Below are 20,483 nucleotides of genomic sequence, written 5' to 3' on the forward strand. Positions count from 1 at the left end.
AGCCATCGCGTCGGTGTACACGGAGGTGCGCCGGTCGCAGCGGCGGTGGGCCATCTCGGGCACTTCTTCGCGGCTCCCGACGGCGTCAGACTCGAGGACTCGCGTGTACGCTTCGCTCGTCTCCAGCTGCTGGTCGAGCTCGAGCACGACATCTTGGAGGTCGTCGACTTGAGCTTGGAGATCACAAACTTGGGTCTCGTGCGCCAACAGCAGCAGCTCGTCGTTGCCAGCCAAGTCGCGCTGAACTTGCTCCAGCTGCTCCACCAGCCGGCCAAGCTCTTGGTCGTGCTGCGCGTGGTCGTCGAGATCGTCTTGAAGCTCGGTCACGTCGGATTGGAGCTCGGCCACGTCGCACTGGAGCTGATCGCGCGTGCGAACGAGTGCTGCGACTTGATTCGCGCGGCCGTCGAGGTCTTCTTGGAGCATTTGCACTTGCTCGTCCTTGCCTTGCATGGCCGTTGCATGAGCGCGGGCTGCACCGACTTGAGCTGCCTCGGTACCACCACAAGCTTCTTGGCTGCCAACAGCGCTGGCAGCCAGAGATAGGCTTGTCGGCTTGCTTCATGGATGCGCCCCTTGCACGCGTTGATTCGGCGCTGACATTGCCTCGATGTATGGCGGGGTTGTGTCTTCTGGTATTGCTGGCTGAGCAGGCTGTCGTTGGCTGCGTCAAGATTTCAGGTGCTTTGGATCGGTGGCACTGCATTCGTTGGAAAATCAACCAATCACGTGCGAGTCTGTCGTCGGGATATTGGACCAATCCCAGTCGAGCTTGCTTGGACGGAAACAACAAATCCACGGCGATGGCAACGCCCGAGGCCGAGACCGCGACGCAGACAGGGACCGCGGTCGGCGACCAGGAGACGCCGAGCCAGTGGAAGAAGGTGACGACGCAGGACGCGTACGAGGCTCCGCGCGCCGAGAGCCCGAAGAAGCTCGTGCTCTGCAGCTTTGACGAGGACGAGACGCAAATCTGCTTCCGCTGCATGTCCCAAGAAGACTACCTCTCGCAGACCGTTGATACGAAGCGCAAGAGTACGTTATATGCATGCGATGGCTCTAACTCGCATGGCTAGCGCTCATGACGCTCGAAGAGCGCAAGCTCATCATTACGGCGCATCGCCCAGACGAGGCAGACGGCGACGACATCGAGAGCGGTAACGAGTCCGAGGACATGTGGGTTGGCGGCACGAGCTTGCTCGCGCAGTGGGAGACAGATGTGTGCAAGTCCAACGAGCGGCAAAGCCAAGCCATTAGCGAGCTACCCACATGGACGCCGTCGACAGCATTCACTCCCACCAACCCCGTTGCGAGCGATGCCGAGACCGTGGCCAGCGAAGACGACGACGATGCAGCGACCGAGACCAACAGTGCGATGGCGTCGGATTCAGAAAAGACGGCGTCGCCGCCGACCGAGCCCTTCGAGTTGCCAGGCGACGATATCTCGAGTGCGGATGAGCCAATACAAACAGAGCCTCTCGAGCTGCCAGGCGACACAACCCCAACCGCTGACGAGCCTATGCATACCGAGTCCGTGCCCACAGCACCAATCGTCCCAGAGATCCGCGCAGAGCCTCCGTGTCTCCCTACAACCGAGATGGTCCTGGACGACGGCCTCTCGTTCCACGAGAAGCTCCTCGCCGCGTCCCACAAGGCGAAGAATCTGCCGGTTCCCAAAGCCAAAAAAGGTCTGAAGCGAGGTGCCGCGTCGGACGAAGTCTCGTCGTCGCTCAAGCGGCCACGCGCCTCCAAAGCCAAGCTACCTCCACTTGCGGACACACCGCAAGCGCCCGCGGACGATGCCAAGCACAACGAAAAGCCGCCCGACGAGCTGCGTCCTACACGGAGAGCGAAGTGTTTGAGGCGTCGCAATCGATGCCGCGCGTGACGCGACGCCTCTCCGAGACCGAGTCGTTTCCCGAGTCGCTGGCGTCGACAGAGCTCTCGGTGGCAAGTGGCACGCCCGATGCGATCCGCGTCGTGCTTACAGGCATCGAGCCGACCGAGGCCATCCTGCGCAAGGTACGACTCTCTTGGCATGTGCTTAAGACGAAGAAACGCCGTAGATCCGAGCCATTAAAGGCGCCGTCTTTGAAGACGATGTGACCAGAGGCACCCACTTGGTGTCGAACGAGCTCAAACGCACGGTCAAACTCTTGTGTGGCATTTCGTGCTGCCTCCACATCCTCGACGAAGCGTGGTTGCGCACCTCGGCCAAGATGCGGCGTCCCGCCAACGAGATCGAGTACAGTCTCCGGGACGCAGAAAAGGAAGCCAAGTGGGGCTTTGAGCTCCAGCACACCATGTACGACTGCAGCTTGGCGTCGCGGCAGTCGTTTTGGCCGCCCACACGTTCTTTATTACGCCCCATGCCGACGTCAAACCGCCGAGTGCCGAGCTTGAGACGATTGTCCGGCTCGCGGGCGGCAACGTACGTTGCATAGTGCCGTGCAGGAGCCAGCGTATGATGTAGGTACTGGCCAAGCCCGAGCGCGGCTGCATCGTCATTACGGCGCCGAAAGCGATTGCGACCAAGGCGATGCAAAAGAAGATCCAAGGCGCGGCGCACGTGTGCTCGACAGAGCTCATCTTGCACGGCATCTTGACGCAGCGCCTCGACGTGGCGGCACACGCCTTGTCGTCGTACAAACGATAGAAGGACACGGAAAAACAAAGTCGGTGTTGATGTACACGGTGTGCTTAGTCGCGGTCGTGCCGAGACCGGCGCGGCTTGGTGCTCTCGATGCGGTGGCCGTGGACGAGGTACTGCATCGCGTGAAAGCACTTGTGGACGCGTCTATCCGTAACAGCATGAGATCAACCATCGATGGGCACAGCAACGAACAAGAGATCCGTGTAGTCGACGGCATGCATCGTGGGTTTGGCCGGCAAGCTCTCGTTAAGAGGAAGCGCGTCAGCAGCGATGCTTGGAGGGAGCGTGTCTGCACTGAGGCGGCGGCGCTTGTTCTGGCGCGGGTCCGTCGGCCGGTTATCGTTGGCTGCCGCTGGCTTGTCGACATTCCGCTGGGGTGTTGCGAGCACGGTGTCGGGCCCATCGCAGCTCGAAGCAGGAGCTGATTGCACGAGTAGAGTCGGCGTGGGAATCTGCGGCGCGGGTTCAAGTGACGGTACACAAGGTGTTGGCTGCACATTATGCTCTGGCATAATGGCGTCTGATGTGGCCTTCGCCCGAGCGGTAGGAAGCGGCTCCGGGTGGCAAGGAAGCGGCTCCGCATGCACCGGGGTTTGCGGCGGCGTGCATGACTTGGTCTCTTCCTTGGCCGATGTGCCTTTGCGTGGCGGCTCGTCGGGTGCTTGCATCGAGAGTGCATGCAGCTGCTGGAGCCCAAGCATGGCGTCGAGCACGTTCGGCGTCAGATCTTGGATCGGCATTGGCTTTGGCGTTGGCTTGGGGGCTGGCGTTTGCTTGGGGGCTGGCGTCGGCGTCGCGATCTCCGGGGTCGTTTCCACGACAGGAAGAGGCTCTGCTTCGGGAAGCCCCAGTTGGCTCATTGGAACGATGGGCTCGATGACCGGCGGCGGCGCCTTCGCTTCGGGGGTCGGCGGCGAGGTGATGCGCTGGACGATCATGCATTTGAGCAGATGGCCTTCCGGGATCAAGATAAACCAGTAGTCGGGCGAAAGCGTCGCCACGCCAGCCTACATCGCAGTGTCAGCTTTGCCATTCGCAAGTCTCGTACGCGGTCCCGCGACGCGAGGTACGTCAAGAATTGGTTAAAGTGGTCAAACGAGCCCGTGTTGGCAAACGAGACGTAGAACTCTGGGATCTACACGTGCATGAGCCATGCTGGCGCCGACACCAAGTACCTTGCTGCACGAGCTGTCGATAATGTGGCGCAGCTCGGGGAGGCTCACGCGCTTCGTCACGACGACCTCTTGGCTCCTACGCCGCACCACGCGTGTGAGCTGCGGGACCTGCGGCAGCGACGTACAAGAGGTCGTAGATGGTCTCGATCTTGGCCTTGGCCTCAGCCGAAAGCGTGTCTTCCTGGACCTCGCACGTGAAGCTCCACTTGCCCTTCTGGACGTTGAACGTGGTCATGGCAGCGTGCAAAAGTCCTAAATTCGAATTGTTCGTTTAGGATCATGTCCCATTTCGAGTTTGACTCCTCTGCTCGTGCTTAAACGCGTTGAATGCAGTTTACCCAGTAGGTTTTTCAAAACCATAGGTTTTACTCCAGTCATGTCCGATCAACGACCACGTGAATGAGAGCTAGTCAAATCTAGTCGAGGTGCCTTTGTCTACCTACCTGTTATGAATATACCAGTATGGCAAGATTGTAGTTTAGTTGATCGATCGGCTAGAGCTCCGACTATAATAGAGCAGCTTGTGGTCGTACTGGTGTATCCTGCACGAGCAAAGCTGCAGGCGCAACGCGAACCTGTCACTGGCAAGGACCCCATCGTGGAAGACATTGGCGAGATAAGATCAAACGACGCGCGCCAACTTGAAGCAACGGCAAGTTGGCGCGGATTTGGTTTGGTGGTATGGTATCCGGACATCGTCCGAGCGTATCCGGACTCTTGCAGAGGATTCCACGACCGAATTGTATTGCGGATGGAAACCGCGATGGACGTACTCGACCGCTTCGTCGCGGCCGAGGAGAGCGTCGTGGACAAGCTCTTCCGCAGTCGCGGGCAGACGCTGCGCCTCGAGCTTCAGTCCCAGCGCATGCTCTCGCCCGAGTCACAGAACCAGTCGTCGGGCCTGGCCACGTTTCCTTGCCTCCTACTCTTCCCACCGCTCGACGCTGCGCATCGGGCGCTCCTGGCTGGCCTGCGCCTCGTCAAGACGCAGTCGCCGACGCTTAGCGACCGCGCAAGGAGCTCGGCCGAGCTCCTCTTTGAGCGCGCGCTCGAGTTCAAGACGCTTCATGCAACCTATGCGTGGTACCATCAGCTCATGCCGCCGCCGAGTGACCCAAAGCTCGATGCGCTCTTCCGCCTCCCGCTCGACTGTCTAGAGGCGTACGCGGTGTGTATGGACGCGCTCGCACCGTTTGCCGAGCGCCCGGACGACTGGTATCTCATGTGCGACCGGCTTCACGACGCGTTCTCGGACATTACGACCCAACGAACGCGCGCGATGGACATGCTGGCGCTCGAAGAAGGCCTCGGAAGCGGCATCGACCTCGTAGCGCGCACGCTCATTGCTCAGAACGTGGTGTCGATCCAAATGGCATCCGATGCGTCGCTGCAGACAGGCACCTTGTACCTCTTTGAGGACCTCTGCCTCATTGTCGACACGAACGGACACGACCTCTTCCAGCTGCAAGCCGCCGAAGTCTGCAAAGCTCTTCGCATTCCCCACACGCCCGACTGTTTTGTACTCACGCAAGACGCGCACTGCACGATCCTCGCGGCGCCGGCCGTCGTGACCTCGCTCTTGACGTGCATCAACGAGCGCTCTCTCGCGCCGGAGACGTTTGCTTTCGACTTGCACTCGCTGTTGCATACAATGGACAATGGGCTCCCGACCGACTGGCTCGTCCCGAACTCGGAGGCCGCACAGCAGGCGCTTGTCCGAAGCGACCTTGTCTGGCTGTACGAGAAGGACCGGTCGCGCCCAACGCTGTGCCAGTTCTTCCTCCTCCACGACATGATTCTGTACGGCCAAGTCGTGGGCATGGCCCACTGCATGTACATGGGGTACTTTCTAGGCGAGTACGTGTCGCTGCGCCACGACGTTGACGCCGTCGATGGCCGATTGGAGCTTGTTGTGATGCACGCCGAGACGCAGACGGAACTCTTCGTGGCGCTCGAGCCGCTGGATCCCGCGGCGACGGCACCATGGCAAGAGCACATTGCTTCGTTTGTGCGCGTGCCCGAGTCGACGGTGCCCCTGGACGAGTCGTCCGTGACGATGATGCATGACGCGTCGTCGGTGACGACGATGGCATCGACGGCCGACGCCATCCCGTCACCGCCGTCGTTTGCGTCACCAGAAACCACGTGGCACAAGAAGAAGCCAAAAGCGTTGACGCCGTTGTCGACCGAGACGCACTTGCCGACGCCGATGACAGAGACGCGCGCGAACGACTCGAACGACGATGCCAGCACACGAGAGACGATAGAAGGCGAAGGCCCGACGACCATCTTGACGTCGATCGTACCAATCGCAGCTCGTGGTGCGGACCCGATCCTCGATGACACGGTCGCGAGTACGCCAGAGACACCCGACGCGCGGCCACCCCGGGTGCTCGCCATGTCCGAGGCCTCTCTCAACGACCAAGCGGGTAAAGACGAGACCAAGACGACGCGCCGCGCCAAGAAGAAGCTCTTGGACGAGACAGCGCCGCTCGTTCTCGAGATGGACGATGATGTACCGCTCGCCCGGAACGGGATCACCAAGGCCACGAAAGCCAAGCCCACCGCCAAGAAGAAAGCGCCGGCTAATAAGAGCAGGAAAAAGGCAGCGCCCGTGACGCCGCGGATCGCGCCAACCGCACCCGACGTGACAACGACGCCAGCACCCGTGTTTACGACGGCGGTGCCCACGAGCAGCGGCAAGAAGCGCAAGGCCAAAGCCACTCTGCTAAGCCCCGTGCTTGGCGCGCCGGCCATTGACGAGTCGGACGACGATGCGCCTCTGCGGTCCAAGATGGCCAAGACCGCCGTCGACGTTCCGCCGTCGACGCAAGACATGGAAGGCAGCGCGATTCAGATCTTATGCCGCATTGCGGACGCGGCGTCGTCGTCGTCGTCTGTCCCGACGGCGCTGCGCATTGTGCTCACGGGCTTCGAGTCGACCGACGCTCTGCTCTTCGAGGTCTCTCGCATATATCCTTGGACGAGAATCTCAGCCCATCGTAGATCGCGGCGATCGCATCGGCGCAGTACGAAGACGATGTGATGGCGGCCACGCACATCATTGCGCCGCGCGGCAAGTTCAAGCGCACCGTCAAAGTGCTCTGCGGCATCTCGCGCTGCCTGCACATTTTGGACGAAGACTGGCTGCACGCGTCGGCGGTGCTCGGCCATGCGGCGCCCGAGGCGCAGTACTGCCTCAAGGACGAAGAGAAGGAGGCGTTGTGGGGCTTTACACTACAGCGGACCATGTACGAGTTTAGCTTGACCCAGCGCCGAAGCCTCTTGCACGGGTATTCGTTCTACGTCGCGGCGCACAAGAGCGTGCTGCCGCCGCCAAGCGAGCTGACCAAGATCATCACGTGCGCGGGCGGCGAGGTTCGTGTCCTCTGAGTTGTGCGAGGCGCTATGGTGGTGCGACTAGATGACGTCGGGACTGCCCAAGCCCGATACGATTGTGATTGCGTCCAAGGAAGCGGTCGCCACCAGCGCCGTGCAAAAGCAACTGCAGCACATGAGCCGCGACAAGTGCTTCACGGTCGAGTTTCTCCTCATTGGCATTTTGCAGCAGACGCTGCAGTGGGACGCCTTTCGGATCACATGCCCACTGCCACGAAAAGGGCGATGATAACACGTAGCATTAGTTAGTACAAGTTGTAGTCGTCCAGTCACAGCCGCGCGACGAGCGGCGGCGTCGCAGGCTCGCGGGGAAAGATATAGCGCTGCTCCTACACACACGATGAGTCAAGAGACGAGGCGGCTGCATCGTACGAGCGCCAGTCCGTGCTCGTCGGCGAAGCTCAGGCGCTTGACGGGTCGCGTCGTCGGTGGCATGTTGTCGGCTGGCCTTTCCATCCCGCCGGATACGAGATCAGGACCCAATCAGAGTGCAGATTCCTAAAGGAAGAGACGACGAATCTTGGTCGACATTCATGGGCCTCGAGGTACGACAAGGTAGGAAGGCCTGCTCACTCACGTACAGCAAACATCATTGCTAATAGTGGAATGCCACAAAAATGTATCAAAGCTCTCTCCAAGACGTTGTTGACAGCAGCTTTGACAGCCCACCGGGCGTCGTGGAAGCTGTCGAGGTGTCTTGGTCGATTAGCGATCGCACGCCATATGGCACCAGAGCACGCTACGCGAGCACGATGCCTGGTCAAAGCGGGGGTATTGCACCAAACCATCACCGTCCGGTAGAGCAACTACATTGGTAAGACCAGCATTGTCCAGGAAGGGCACGAGGGCAGTCAAGTCGACCGTGTCTCAGTGACCTTCTGCGTGGTAAAGGGGCCGACGCGTGAAAGATGAACGCGGACGCTGGCGAGAATCGCTTTCGATCGCTTCGCCTCAATCGCATGCTATGTCCCGAGTCGCCCAGAGGTCGGTAGCCCAGGACAATGAACTTGTGTTCAGCGAGCGAGTGTAGGTGCGTGCATTGGTGTAGGATTCATTGACAAGCACCACCCAGTCGCCTCTTCCTTTCTTGCGAGACGAACATGCCTTGTTGCGGGCCGTGGATAGCTATCTGCAATGCTAACCAAGATTGTGCAGCCATGTGGGCGTGTCGATCGAGCGGCGTCGGGGCTTGCTACGCTGCAACGAGCCGCAAGCACGGGGGCGATGCGACGCACATCATCTCACTCCCGACGTCTCTCACTCCCGACGTCGCTTGCCCACGGCGCTTCCGCGCGTTTATTTCATTGCATACAAACAGCAAGATACTCGTCAAAAATACAATGCACTGCGCGCGCGATCTTGGTGTCTCGTTCGAGACGATTGAAGGGCCTATACCGCGTCGTGCCCACACCGGCCGACGCGTATTTGGAATCGAATGGCCTTTCTCTTCCGCCTCCTCGGCGACCTCATCTCGACGCGTGACGAGTCGAAGGCGCCGTCGATCGCCAAGCGCCAAGGCCCGAAGAAGACGCATCAGTACACGCCGCCCGTGCCGCGGCCTCATATCGAATCGGCCTCGTATGCGACCGACTACTTTGACGCGATCGTCGAGCTCAGCGGCCACGACGCGGCGTTCGACCGCAGCTCGTCGATCAGCGACGTCATGGACTACAACGACCCACTGACGCCAAGTCCGATGCCCAGTGCGCTCTTCAGCAAGCAGTACTACATCCCGAGCGACAATACGACGGACGACGACGTCATTGCAAGCAACCACAAGTGGAACTCGCTCTCGAAACCCGATGCGTTCCTCGACCAGATCCTCATTGCAAGCACACAAGCGGTCAACTACAGCGTGAGCTCGCAGACCAAGAGCGAGATTGCGCGCGAGATCCTTCAGCAAATCGTCGCGCCATCGAGTGGAGACGACGCGCCACGGTCGCTTCCGCGCCTCCACTCGGTGAGCCCGCAAGTGAGCGCGGAGGCTGAGACGCTCAAGAAGGCGACGGTAAAATCGCGCCGACGCAGCTCCAAGTGGCTCTTCGAGTACCAAGAGACGTCGCAGATGGACCTCAACAGCTTCCAGCACCAAGTCGACGAAAGGCTCTCGAGCTCGATGGAAATAGACGAAGCGCCGCTTCTGTTCGAGCCGCCGCCGCGGTCGTCGCAGAAATCGCTTTCCACGCGCAACCACGCGCTCACGATTGCAAAGGAAATGAGCTCGCGCAACAACTCGTCCAAGCTCCTGCAATCAACGTCTGATGGCAAGACAACGCTGATGCCAGCGTCGACGCAGCGCAGCCTTTTCCAGCGTCAGACCAGCCCGCCTGTGGAGCCAACGGCGCTGCCGATGCGCTATACGCGCTCGGTGCCTCAGCAGACGGACGCCGCGCCACCCGTGTCCCGCCTGCGCTCCAAGCGCGACGTCACGAAAGCGCCGATCGTGTCGATGCGGTCCGCGGCCGTAGAGACCAAGTACGAACGCCAACCGAGCCATGTGCGGGAGACAGCGCCCCACCTCCGCCGGCAGGTTGGCGACATGGCCCCGCGTCGGCAGTCGTCTCAGGAGGCGACAACGAGACGTGTGACACCGCGCCGTCAGCACTCGACCGCCGAGGCGATGCCCATGACACCGCGCCGTCACCTTTCTCGCGAGCCGACGACGCCCCGTCGCCAAGCCTCGCTGGAGGCCCAGACTCTGACAACACCGCGCCGGCAGCAATTTTCCATTGAGCGTGCATCAATGGCGACATTGTCTCGTCACGAGTCCGACGTCCCGGTGCGTCGCCCAAGCTTTGGAGAGCCTACACAATCACGCCGCCCGAGCTTCGGGGAGCCAATGCCGACGCGGCAGCCCAGCTACAGAGAGCCGTCACGACGCCCCAGCTTTGGTGAGCGTCCAAGCTTTGGCGAGCCGACACCCAGCCAGCGCCGGCTACAACCCCCTTCGCAAGTGTCACGCTTGAGCTACGATGGCTACGAGCACGTTCCGTCCCAGCCCTCGAGTCAATTGCGCCGGACGAGTCTCAGCTTCATCGAGGTGGAAGGAGCGCCCCGCGACGCATGGCATACTCTGACGCGCGGTACGGCCATAATGAGTACCTGAGTTTGCGCCCGCAGATCGCGTCCAAGCTGCCAATGGAGCCGCAGTATTTGCACAAGGTCCGCAGCAGCGATGCGCGCATTCACCGACCAACGTACATCGAAAGCAGCAGCGAAGACGAGCCGACAGACATGCTCTCGCAGTTTCAAGCCATTCGGAACCGCACCGACCCGGTGGTCCAAGCCCGACTCGACCTCAACGCGCGGCTCTCGGAGGCCGTCCAGCGCATCCCGACCGAGCGGCTGCCATCGACACGACCCAAGACGCCGAAAAGCCGCAAGAAGGTACGATTCATCGAGTAAAGTAGCCATACAAGTTGTAGACGTAGTAATAGTTTAATAACAGCAAGACCTTGATGCATAATCTGTCTTGTCTTCTCGAAGCTCAGAATACGTCTTGGACATGCTAAAGCCTGGCATCACTCGGCAGTAGTGGGTCGTCCCATGCTGCCAGCACAAACGGTTGCTTGTGCTGCGTGCGTCGCGGTAGCCCTTTGTTTATTTCACCCAGACACGTTGACGTCGAATTGACAACCCACGTTGTCTCGTGTTAAAGTGCAGCCACGGAGTGCGCTTGGCGTCATCTGTACGCGGCCACTCCGCTTGCCTGCATGAGAGAGGAAGGGCGGGAGGAAGAACCCAGCAGCGCTACCCGGTGGCATGCCAGGGCCACGATGCTGAAGAATGCCAACCAAGATACCCTTATAGACTCCATTGTAGATTCGAGAGCCATGCAGACGCTTGCAATTGCACTGATGAAACCTCGCGTCGCATCTTGGAATCTTGGATCACCTGGACCTGGCATAAAACATGATTCGCCAGCTAATTTAGCTGGAAGAGTCACTGTCGACAAGCACTGGTTTAGCTGCCCGCACGAGCCTGGCGAAGCGACTGATGATGGATGACCTTGATGAACGAGCGTCGTCGCGTTCCTGCGTCGCCATGGCGTGGCGCGCCCACGTTCGGCGCTTGGTTGAAGTGTGGATATCCGGATGTGAATACCGGATACGAGGATCTGTGGTGCGCTGGGCAGCCACTTTGGAAATCTTCCCGTCGTCTCCCGAAGGATCATCATGCAGCACCTCCGCTCGACCGTGCTCCGCGCCGCCCGCCACCAGCTTCGCCGCCCCGTCGCCGCCCGCGCCTTCCCGGCCCGCGCGACGTCCTTGGTCCCGAACATGATGAACGTGCGTGGCTTTGCCAACTTTGCCGCCGACGACGAGGAAGAGTTCGACTACAACGGCTTTGACTTTGGCGACGACGAAGACGAAGACGACAAGATCAAGTACCCTGCCCAGAAGGCCTTTGTCGGCCAGGTCGCGCCCTCGTTCACGGCGCCGGCGGTCATCCGCGGCGACATTGACGAGCTCTCGCTCGAGAGCTACCGCGGCAAGTACGTCGTGCTCTTCTTTTACCCCAAGGACTTTACGTACGTGTGCCCGACCGAAATCATCGCGTTCAACGACCGCGCCGCCGAGTTTGAGGCGCTCGACACGCAGCTCATCTGCGCGTCGATCGACTCGCCCGAAGTGCACTTGGCGTGGACGCGCTTGCCGCGCAACGTCGGCGGCCTCGGCAAGATGAAGATCCCGATGGTGTCGGATTTGACCAAGTCGATCGCGGCCAAGTACGGCTGCCTCAAGGAAGACGATGGCATTGCGTTCCGCGGCCTGTACGTCATTGACCGTGAAGGTGTCGTCCAGAACATCACGATCAACAACCTCCCGGTCGGTCGCTCGGTCGACGAAGTCCTTCGCCTTGTCAAGGCCTTCCAGTTCAACGAGGAGCACGGCGAGGTGTGCCCGGCCAACTGGCAGCCCGGCCAGGCCACGATCCAGGCCAACCCCAACGACGCGCAAAAGTTCTTCAAGAACGTCAAGTAAATCCGCGTCCATCGATGTACGCCTAAATCCCACACTACCTTGTGTGCTCTTCCGTCTTTGCTTGCGCTCGTCCACGCCTTTCGCCCCTATAAAAGGCCGGGACTTGAATTCCCGGTGTGCGCCAACACATCCTTCAAAGCAGCGCTGGCATTAGTACTAGTCAAAGAGCACGTCGGTCTTCTGAAGTGCGAGCTGCGCATACGGTTTGGTCGGCGCATCGTAGCGCTGCACCTATCGCAGCGCGTCCATATACCGGTTGTCTCTGGAGCTATGCTACCTCGTACACCACGCGCAGATCGGCCACGTCCAGCTCGCAGTCGTCCGACGTCGAGAGCGAGAGGCGGAGAAGGTCGCCCGCCGCCCACCCTCGCGTCGCGATCGAGCACACAACGGTATTCGGCTTGCGAAAGACACCGTTGAAGTCGCCAATGCCACCCTACACCAGTTGCAGCTTGGTCATCCGCTTCGACGCGTTGCCAAGCGACCTCTGCGATCGTGGTGATCGATGGCGACCAGCACTTGGCTCGGCGCAGGTGCAGCTTGAAGCACTCGGACGAGAACACGTCGAGCACCGAGATCTACGCCGAGCGTCTCAGCCTCTCTAGCGCCTACGTTCCAGCACAGACGTTGGACGCCGTGAGGCGGAGCGTCCACACGAGCCGGAAGGCGCCTGCGTCCGCCATGTAGATGTCGGCAAGACGTGCTTCTTTGGCGTGGTAGTGGTCGGTCTGATGGCAGTACGCCAGAGGGTCCCACGCCACGCGGTGCGGCGCGAGGGCCTTGTAGTAGAGGTGGCGGGCATCCACCTGATCGTCATCTATCATTGCCGCTGCATGTTCAGGTGCTTGCGGCCCTTACATGATGGTGCTCCTCGTGCATCGCGTCGAGGCGAAGCTCCACGCGCAGAGATGGGTCGCGCGCAACGACAAGGTACTGGACGCAAATGCTGTCGCCTGCCATGACAACGGCGCTGACAGCGTGCTCCAGCTCTACCCAAGCAAGAAAGACTCCCGTTGATGCGTCGATGAGGGTTGCTTACGGGTGGACCACGGTGCACGGCCGTCGACGAGCACTTCGGGCTCGACGTCGCGCGCGTCACATGAACTACGCGGCATGCGTCGTCATTGGGGTCCGTGATGCGACGTCTGTCACCGCTGGTGGAGGACTTGCCACGCGATGTGGTCCATCAACTCGATCGCGCACTTGGTCTTGGCGACGAGAGACGCACGGCAGCGCCACGTCACGCACAGACGCGCCTCTCGCTGCACATCGAATTGCGCCACGATCGTCCACGTATTGACCTACACGACGACCATATCAACGTGTCGTGCGATGCTGTCGGTAGTAACATCAAGCAGCTTCACGTCGGAAGACGTGGACGACGCGTGCACCACGTGGGTCGCATCACAAAGCATCGCGTGGCTGTTTGCGGCGAGAGCTGTCGCTAACAAACGCGTCTGCTCGTCGGCGCAGCCTTCGCCCAGTCTAGAAATCTTCTTGAGCGACCGATGGATCGATCCAAGGTTCTTACCGAGACAGGGCACCGAGGTCGGTGAGCTGCGGCGACGCTGCGAGCGCGTGCGTGAGCGCGGCGAGTCCCGACGCCCGGCAGTGGTTCTGCGCCAGACTCAGCCGCGTCAAGCACTACGTCGACGCAATCAGTTCTGATCGAGCCTTCCGCAGGTCGTTGCACGGGTAGTCGCGGGAGGTACTTGGCCAAAGCGACAATGCCATCGTTTGAGATCTCATTTTTATCGACGCCGAGCGCCGTCAGTGTCGTGTTCGACTAGAGCGTGTTTGGATGCGGTCGATTCATCGCGGCGCACCTGGAGCGCGTCGACAAGTGCAAGGGCGCCGGCACTGCCAATGTGATTGCACTTTAGCTGCAGCGTCAGCAGCGGAAAACCAGCCTGCGTATCAATGGCGTGGGCAAGGATCTGTCATGATGAGTCAGAGATATGACATATCTCAAAAGGCGTACGCGGGCGCCGGCGATGCCAACAAAGCAGTAGGAAAGGTCCAGCGCAGTGAGTTGTGGCTGCTGCTGCAAGACGCCCATGAGCTCCGAGACCGTCCTAATAGCACTCGACATCATCGGTGACGCGATGAGTGGCAAGACCAACACGGTCGAGAGTTCGGCGTTGGCCAGCGACAAGGCTGCGACTGACAGTTGCTTGCGGATCGGTGTCGGCCCGAACTGCGCGTCGCGTAAATGCTTGGAGTGGAAGCCGAGGCCGCGCACAAAGTCCTTTGCCAAGCGGTGCTTGCGTCGCGGACCCGCCGAGAATGAAGTCGCCGGGTTCTCAAAGTCGCCCAAGCTCACCGCAAGCGACTCGAGGGATTCGTTCATGTAGAGGGCTACAGCGGACGGTTGAGAGAATACTATCGAACGTGGATCGTTGACGACCGTCGCGCAGCAAGGGCACGGACGTGGCCGAGTACGTGAAGGCGTTCCCAAGTATGTTGAGCCACACGAGGGACACGTTGGCGGCGAGGCGTTCGCAAACAAGTTGAAACGCGTTCTCGCCAAGAAGGTTGCAGGCGAGGTTGAGCCCGAGCAGCCGCGGTCGCTTCGAGTTGAGCAGTGCGCCTACCCAGCACATCGCCTACGTCCGTGGAGCAGAAGAGCGCGGTACGCAGCTCGTTGCACGCGCCATCGTCCAGCTGGTTGTGGCTTGCGTCCAAGGTTTTCATCGCGACAAAGGCCGAGAGATTGTGACAGAGCAGCGCAAGGTCGTGGTTCCGGAGACGCTGGTGGGCGACGCACACGTGCACAAGGTCCCTACGCCCTGCAATATCAGCACCAGCCTGCAGGACAGCACCACCGACCGAACGCAACTCAAGTCGTTGGCGGCTTGGAATTGATTCCAATGGTTCTACCGCCAAGCCCTGACGCGAGAAGATACAAGGACGATGGAAATACGAGAATCGGAGTCGCCGGCGCCGGCAAGAGCTTCTTGGGCTGCGGAGCGTACGGCGCCTCCACATCCTCCGAGGCCTCATCAGAATGATCGCTCTCGAGACTGTCGTCCATCGGCGACTCGCAGGCGACGAGGGCGTCGCGCAGTGCCTCTTTCTCGACCAGCTCTACGCGATGGCATGCGCCAGCGCATCTTCATAGAAATAACGCACCAGTGAGCTCGTGTACAAGGGCTTCGCGCTCCTGAAGCGCCTCGGACGTCGCCACGGACGAGCTCGGCGACCGTGGCATCTCCTGCTGGCGGCGTCGTTCCATATCCTCTCAAGATCCCAGCGACGTTGCACTTTCTAGAAAGGCCACTCCTGTAGTCGGTCGTTAACTAACTACGCACGCACAAGAGATCGAGAGGGCACTGTGTACTGTATTACCTTACGCCTCCTACTACGCCCAATTTTCACCTTAGTGGATCGGGACAAAGCCGTCGCGGTAGACCGACTGGCACGGGTATCGCACGACTTGCTTGTACTGCACCGTCGGAATTAGTTTGACCTCGTAGTACAAGACAGGAACGTACCGCCAGCGTTGCGTAGACGAGGAGGCCAAACCCAAAGAGCTCCAGCCTACGTGATTGCGTCATTCAAAGCGTTGCCAGATGATGCGCCTACCAGCTCCACGACGTCCACGGCTCGCCCATACTCGGCTCGTTCGCCACGTAGTAGAGGCCGAGGCCCAAAAGCCACACGCCAAGCGTGCGTCCATTCTACGAGTCTCTTGACACGCTGCATCGAGGCGGTGCCACGCACCTCGATCATGCTCCGGACGATCGAGCTCATGTGCTTGGTGACCCAGTTGGCCGCCACCTACCACATCGTCTCTCCACAAATTCTCTCATCCGCAAGTCAGAGTACGTACGTTGTAGGTCGCGACGCAGAGAACGTACAGGACGACAAGGACGACCAGCGACGGCGAGTGGCGTAGCTTGATCCACGTGTCGTTAAAGTCCTCGTGCCAGATCTTGGCAAGCGGTGACGAGCCGGGTGGCGTGTAGCTCAGACACGGAATGAGCGGCACGAAGAGAACGAGGCCCCACACGCCTTCCATGCCTGCTTGCAGCACCGGACTCACGTGCAATTTTGTCATAAAGTACTCTTCGATCGCAATGTTGACCGAGTACCCAAAGCGCGAGAGCAGGATGAAGAAGAGCCCGATGGCCATGTTGACGCCGTCGTCGGCGGTCTTGTGCGTCGACGGGCTCTGCGCGTAGCTCGCGGCCGAGACGAAGACGAGCGCGAGTGCCACGAGGGCAATGCTCACGTAATGGTACGAGAAGAGCCGCACGTGAAGAAACTTGACTGCGAGGAACGCGCTAAAGATGAGCATCGAGCCGCCGCTCATCTGGTACACCGACGCCGGGACCCAGAGCAGTCCAATGAACGAAAAGACGCTCTGGATGAGGTCCAGCGCTGCCGGAACGACCGTTGCCAGAAGCGTCGTGCACGTCGGCGTCTCGGGTGCGCGCAAAGCGTCGTACACGGTCATACTCGCGGCATGCACCGGCGTCTCAAGAAACGACCGGTGCAGCAGCTTCTTGCGCGCAAAAAGGTAGACAAGACAGAGCGTCATGCCGAGCTTGACTTGAAGCACGCCAAACCACGGCTTGTTGAAGGCGCAGAGCAGCGTCGTCGCGTTGCCATGGAGCATGGCGCACGGCTCGGACCCGAGCGAGGTTACCGAGAACTGCATCTTCATGAGGATCGTGTTGAGCGCGCCAGTGAGCAGCGTCACGACGGCAATTGCCTGCGGGTGCGGGTGCATGATGCCAATTCCAATGTGGATATGACAAGTAGCCATCGGATTCGATGCCGGTTACGGCGACAAAAGGGCAAGGTGGCAACTTCAACTCGTCCGGATACGAAATGGCATCACAGACTCTCTCGAAGGCTTGGGCACGTGGATTTGAGGCCTCCGAAGATACCCTTGCGCAGCTCACGCGGTGCTAGCCCAGTATACACTATCTGACGCCACCAAGTGCGGTCGGCATACCGACTTACGTCGCGGATCTCGATCATCCTGCATTGCCATCGCCACGACAACGCTATCACGCTTGCTTACCGCTAAGCTTTGTGAAGCTTAGTTGGCCGGTGTAGTTCGGGTGTAGTAGTTGATCCAACTACAGCTGTAGTACGTAGTAGTGCTGTGTGTCGTGCAAGACTGACTGGCGAAAGAAGGACTTGGAACGCGGGTTTTCTTTCAAAACGCATTGCTCTCGATGCCCGCTTCGGGCCTCGTCGTGCTTCTGTGCGTCTGGACCACCCAGCGCGATCCATCATCATCCGCTGCGACGTATACGCGAGAAAGTGTATCCACGATGCTGGCCAGGAATGTGTCATCCGGATAACAGGCGTCCCGCGCAAACGTATTGGCCATTTCGCCAGTCATGTCGATCGTGCGCAGTGCACCGAGCCTTCGCCTCGTGACGGACGCGACCAAGGGCCGGTCGCTCGTGATCGCGTCGCCCGACGGTGTCCCCGCCGGCGCTGTCCTCTTTTCTGAAAAGGCGTACGCAGGCATCGTCCTCTCCGAGTTCAAAGGCACGATTTGCAACGTCTGCTACAAGGCGGCGGACCCGGACATTTGCTGCGACGACTGCTCCGAAGTCACCTACTGCAGCGACGAGTGCCAATCGCTGCTGCAGCACGTGCACGACCTCGAGTGCCCCGTCCTCGAGGACATTGACGTCATGGTGAAAAAGTCGGGCACGGACCGCGACCTTCTCCGACTCCTCTTGCGCATGCTCTGCACGCGCGCGTCCGAGGCGGGTGCTACTACGAGCAGCCACGTCGTCGTCTCGACGTTTGATCATGTGCGCGAGATGGTCCATGCCACGCACCTCTTGGGCGATGCATGGAACGCGTCGGTTGCCTCTGGCGCCGCGATGCTGCTGACGGCGCTACCGTCGTCCGTGACGGCGTCGCTCACTGTCCACGACGTTGTCGAGCTCGCGGGCCGCGTCAACGAAAACTCGTACTCGGTCGATTCGTGGACGGGCCAGCCCATGGTGACAGCAGTGTGCATGTTTCCCCTCGCCGGCCTCGTCAACCACGCGTGCGACCCCAACTGCACGTGGTCCAACGCCGGCGACTCGACCATTGCGGTCAAGGCCACTCGGTTCATTCCATGCGGCGAGGAAATTACGCTCACGTATATCGACACGAACCGCAGCCGCGACGTCCGGCAGCGCGACCTCGCCGCCACCAAGCACTTTGACTGCCGCTGCGCGCGCTGCACCGAGCCGCTCGCGACGTCGGTGGACCTGCGCGTCGATGGCGTTTGCTGTGCGTCGTGCGGCGTGGACGGGCTCTTTGTCGGGTCTTTGGACGACCAGACGACACCGTGGGCGTGCAAGGGCTGCAGCCGCCCTGTGAGTGCCGACGCGATCGAGCAGTTCAAGGTCGAAGCCGCATCGCTTCTGGCGCGCGCCGATGCCGCGTACGCCAAGCGCCAGTACAAGGAGACGACCGACCTCCTCGACGACCTCCGCGACCACTACGATGTGCACTCGACGAACGCCTCGGACCTCTTCTTGCACCCGAGCCACTACATCCTTACCAAGGCACTCCGTGTCCTCGCCGACTGCAACACCAAGATCGGCAACATCGAGACGGCGTATGCGAACCGCAAGGAGGTCATCGCGCGCCTCACCGCCGTCGTGCCACGGTACTCGTTCTTGATGGGCAACTGCTACTTTGATCTTGGCGACATTCTCACAATCTGCCTCAAGCACGACGTGTGGAAGGACGACGTCGAGGTCGCTGCCAAGCGCGCCGAGGCTGATGCTGCCTTTGCCACGTGCGTCGACATCCGAACGATCTGCTTTGTGGAGGAGCACCCGCTTGTCGTCGAAGCGCGGAAGCGCCTGGCGTAGACCGCTGCCGCCACTAATCTTAACCAGCGTGTGCTTGTCGTCTTTGGCATGCATGCTGCCTCTATTAGTAGGCCGGCTACCACAGGCCGTCTGCCTCCTTGCGATGCTGGCTGGACCAAGGTGCTGGACTGTCCCGGCCATAGGCCAAGATCGGGGCTGCGGATTGGTCGGCCGTTATGAAACCCATGGATTTTGGCCAATGAAACGGCGGAATGCAGCGCATTGCAATCTTTCAGTTTTGGATTCGACATGACGAGCAAAGCCGCGCTGGTCCTCGGCGCTGCGCTCGCCGGCGGCGCCCTCGCGACTGTGCTCATGAAGGCGCAGTTTAGCCTCGTCGTCCCAGGCACCGACAGCTGTACGGACGTGAATGGCACGACGTCGACGACCTGCCGCTTTGCCAAGCCGTGGTTTGGCGTGCTCCAGATGAAAGCGGCGATGAGCATGAGCCTCGTCTTTCTCATTTTGCGCAAGCGCTACACCAAGTCGCTCTTCCTCGAGACGCCCGTCTTCAAGCGCAAGCAGTATGGCGTCAAGTACATGCCTCAGCCGCGCACGTACGAGGAGCGCCGCATGCTCCTGCAGCAGTCGGTCGATGGCCCGTCGTGGTATTCTCTCTCGCTATTGGTGCTTCCTGCGGCGCTCGATCTCATCCAGACAATGTTGTCGCTCATGGGACTTTTGTGGATCCCGGCGTCCGTGTACCAGATGAGCTCGGGGTGTGTCGTCGTCTTTAGCGCGTGCTTTGCTGCCCGCGGTCTCGGCCTCAAACTCCACTGCTACCAGATCTGGAGCATTCTGCTCATGCTACTGTCCATGATTATCGTCTCGATGGCGGGCGTCCTCGGCCACGGCGTCCTGAGTCCCCGCGATATTCTCAGCGTCCAGTTCCAAAACGTCGTCGACGCAGAGTGGGCCCAACTCGTCGGCATGGCGTGCATTCTGCTCGCGCAGCTCATCTTTTCGCTGCAGCTCGTCGTCGAAGAGCACTTTCTGAACGTGCACCACGTCAGTCCGATCTTGCTCGTGGGGATGGAAGGGCTCTGGGGCCTCGTGCTCTTGCTGCCGATGACGCCGCTCCTCCACATGACACCACGCACCGACTCGGCTCTTGCGCAGCTCTGGCACGAAGACTTTTCCGACACGTGGGCCAAGCTAAGCCACTCGGCTCCTCTCTGCTTGCTCGTCGCCTTGTACATGCTCAGTGTCGCCTCGTACCAGGCACGCCTCACCTAATGTTATCGTGAAGCAACTGCTCACCTCCGCCTCTGTAGATTGCAGCCCTCTACATCACCAAGCACCATTCGGCGCTCGTCCGTAGCATGGTCGAGGTACTAGGCTGTCTTGTTCGTCGCCTCTTGTGATGATGACACGGACGTTAGCTCGGACGAACGCTCGGTGTGTGGATCCTCGGCTTTCTCGTCTA

General features: G+C 60.4%; 7 protein-coding genes across 7 annotated transcripts; 5 read left to right on the forward strand and 2 right to left on the reverse strand.

Annotated features, from left to right (window-relative positions):
• Positions 1–803: 803 nt before the first annotated feature.
• Positions 804–2,656, forward strand: SPRG_20370 (hypothetical protein; the record flags this gene model as incomplete). The annotated part of the gene is made up of 6 exons (XM_012346212.1): positions 804–1,035; positions 1,077–1,835; positions 1,940–2,022; positions 2,067–2,335; positions 2,392–2,431; positions 2,474–2,656. 6 exons carry the CDS (start codon positions 804–806, stop codon positions 2,654–2,656), a joined length of 1,566 nt encoding a protein of 521 aa, XP_012201602.1.
• Positions 2,657–4,591: 1,935 nt separating this feature from the next.
• On the forward strand, positions 4,592–7,456 carry SPRG_22198 (hypothetical protein; the record flags this gene model as incomplete). The annotated part of the gene is made up of 3 exons (XM_012346242.1): positions 4,592–6,790; positions 6,835–7,206; positions 7,253–7,456. The coding sequence occupies 3 exons, from the start codon at positions 4,592–4,594 to the stop codon at positions 7,454–7,456; spliced, it is 2,775 nt and encodes a 924-aa protein (XP_012201632.1).
• A 1,206-nt stretch (positions 7,457–8,662) lies between these two features.
• Positions 8,663–9,960, forward strand: SPRG_20373 (hypothetical protein; the record flags this gene model as incomplete). Its single annotated transcript, XM_012346213.1, has 2 exons — positions 8,663–9,702; positions 9,738–9,960. The coding sequence occupies 2 exons, from the start codon at positions 8,663–8,665 to the stop codon at positions 9,958–9,960; spliced, it is 1,263 nt and encodes a 420-aa protein (XP_012201603.1).
• A 1,550-nt stretch (positions 9,961–11,510) lies between these two features.
• Positions 11,511–12,212, forward strand: SPRG_07354 (hypothetical protein; the record flags this gene model as incomplete). The annotated part of the gene is made up of 2 exons (XM_012346141.1): positions 11,511–12,089; positions 12,126–12,212. The coding sequence occupies 2 exons, from the start codon at positions 11,511–11,513 to the stop codon at positions 12,210–12,212; spliced, it is 666 nt and encodes a 221-aa protein (XP_012201531.1).
• Positions 12,213–13,739: 1,527 nt separating this feature from the next.
• SPRG_20374 (hypothetical protein) lies at positions 13,740–15,423 on the reverse strand (the record flags this gene model as incomplete). Its single annotated transcript, XM_012346214.1, has 10 exons — positions 13,740–13,856; positions 13,906–13,998; positions 14,039–14,149; positions 14,194–14,287; positions 14,336–14,570; positions 14,620–14,802; positions 14,849–14,994; positions 15,042–15,088; positions 15,136–15,299; positions 15,345–15,423. 10 exons carry the CDS (start codon positions 15,421–15,423, stop codon positions 13,740–13,742), a joined length of 1,269 nt encoding a protein of 422 aa, XP_012201604.1.
• Positions 15,424–15,591: 168 nt separating this feature from the next.
• Positions 15,592–16,947, reverse strand: SPRG_20375 (hypothetical protein; the record flags this gene model as incomplete). The annotated part of the gene is made up of 5 exons (XM_012346215.1): positions 15,592–15,657; positions 15,707–15,752; positions 15,798–15,892; positions 15,936–15,992; positions 16,045–16,947. 5 exons carry the CDS (start codon positions 16,945–16,947, stop codon positions 15,592–15,594), a joined length of 1,167 nt encoding a protein of 388 aa, XP_012201605.1.
• Positions 16,948–17,569: 622 nt separating this feature from the next.
• Positions 17,570–19,057, forward strand: SPRG_20376 (hypothetical protein; the record flags this gene model as incomplete). Its single annotated transcript, XM_012346216.1, has 1 exon — positions 17,570–19,057. One exon carries the CDS (start codon positions 17,570–17,572, stop codon positions 19,055–19,057), a length of 1,488 nt encoding a protein of 495 aa, XP_012201606.1.
• Between the last annotated feature and the right edge of the window lie 1,426 nt (positions 19,058–20,483).

The sequence above is a fragment of the Saprolegnia parasitica genome, assembly GCF_000151545.1.
Source record: "Saprolegnia parasitica CBS 223.65 unplaced genomic scaffold supercont2.27, whole genome shotgun sequence".
NCBI classification, from domain to species: domain Eukaryota; phylum Oomycota; class Saprolegniomycetes; order Saprolegniales; family Saprolegniaceae; genus Saprolegnia; species Saprolegnia parasitica.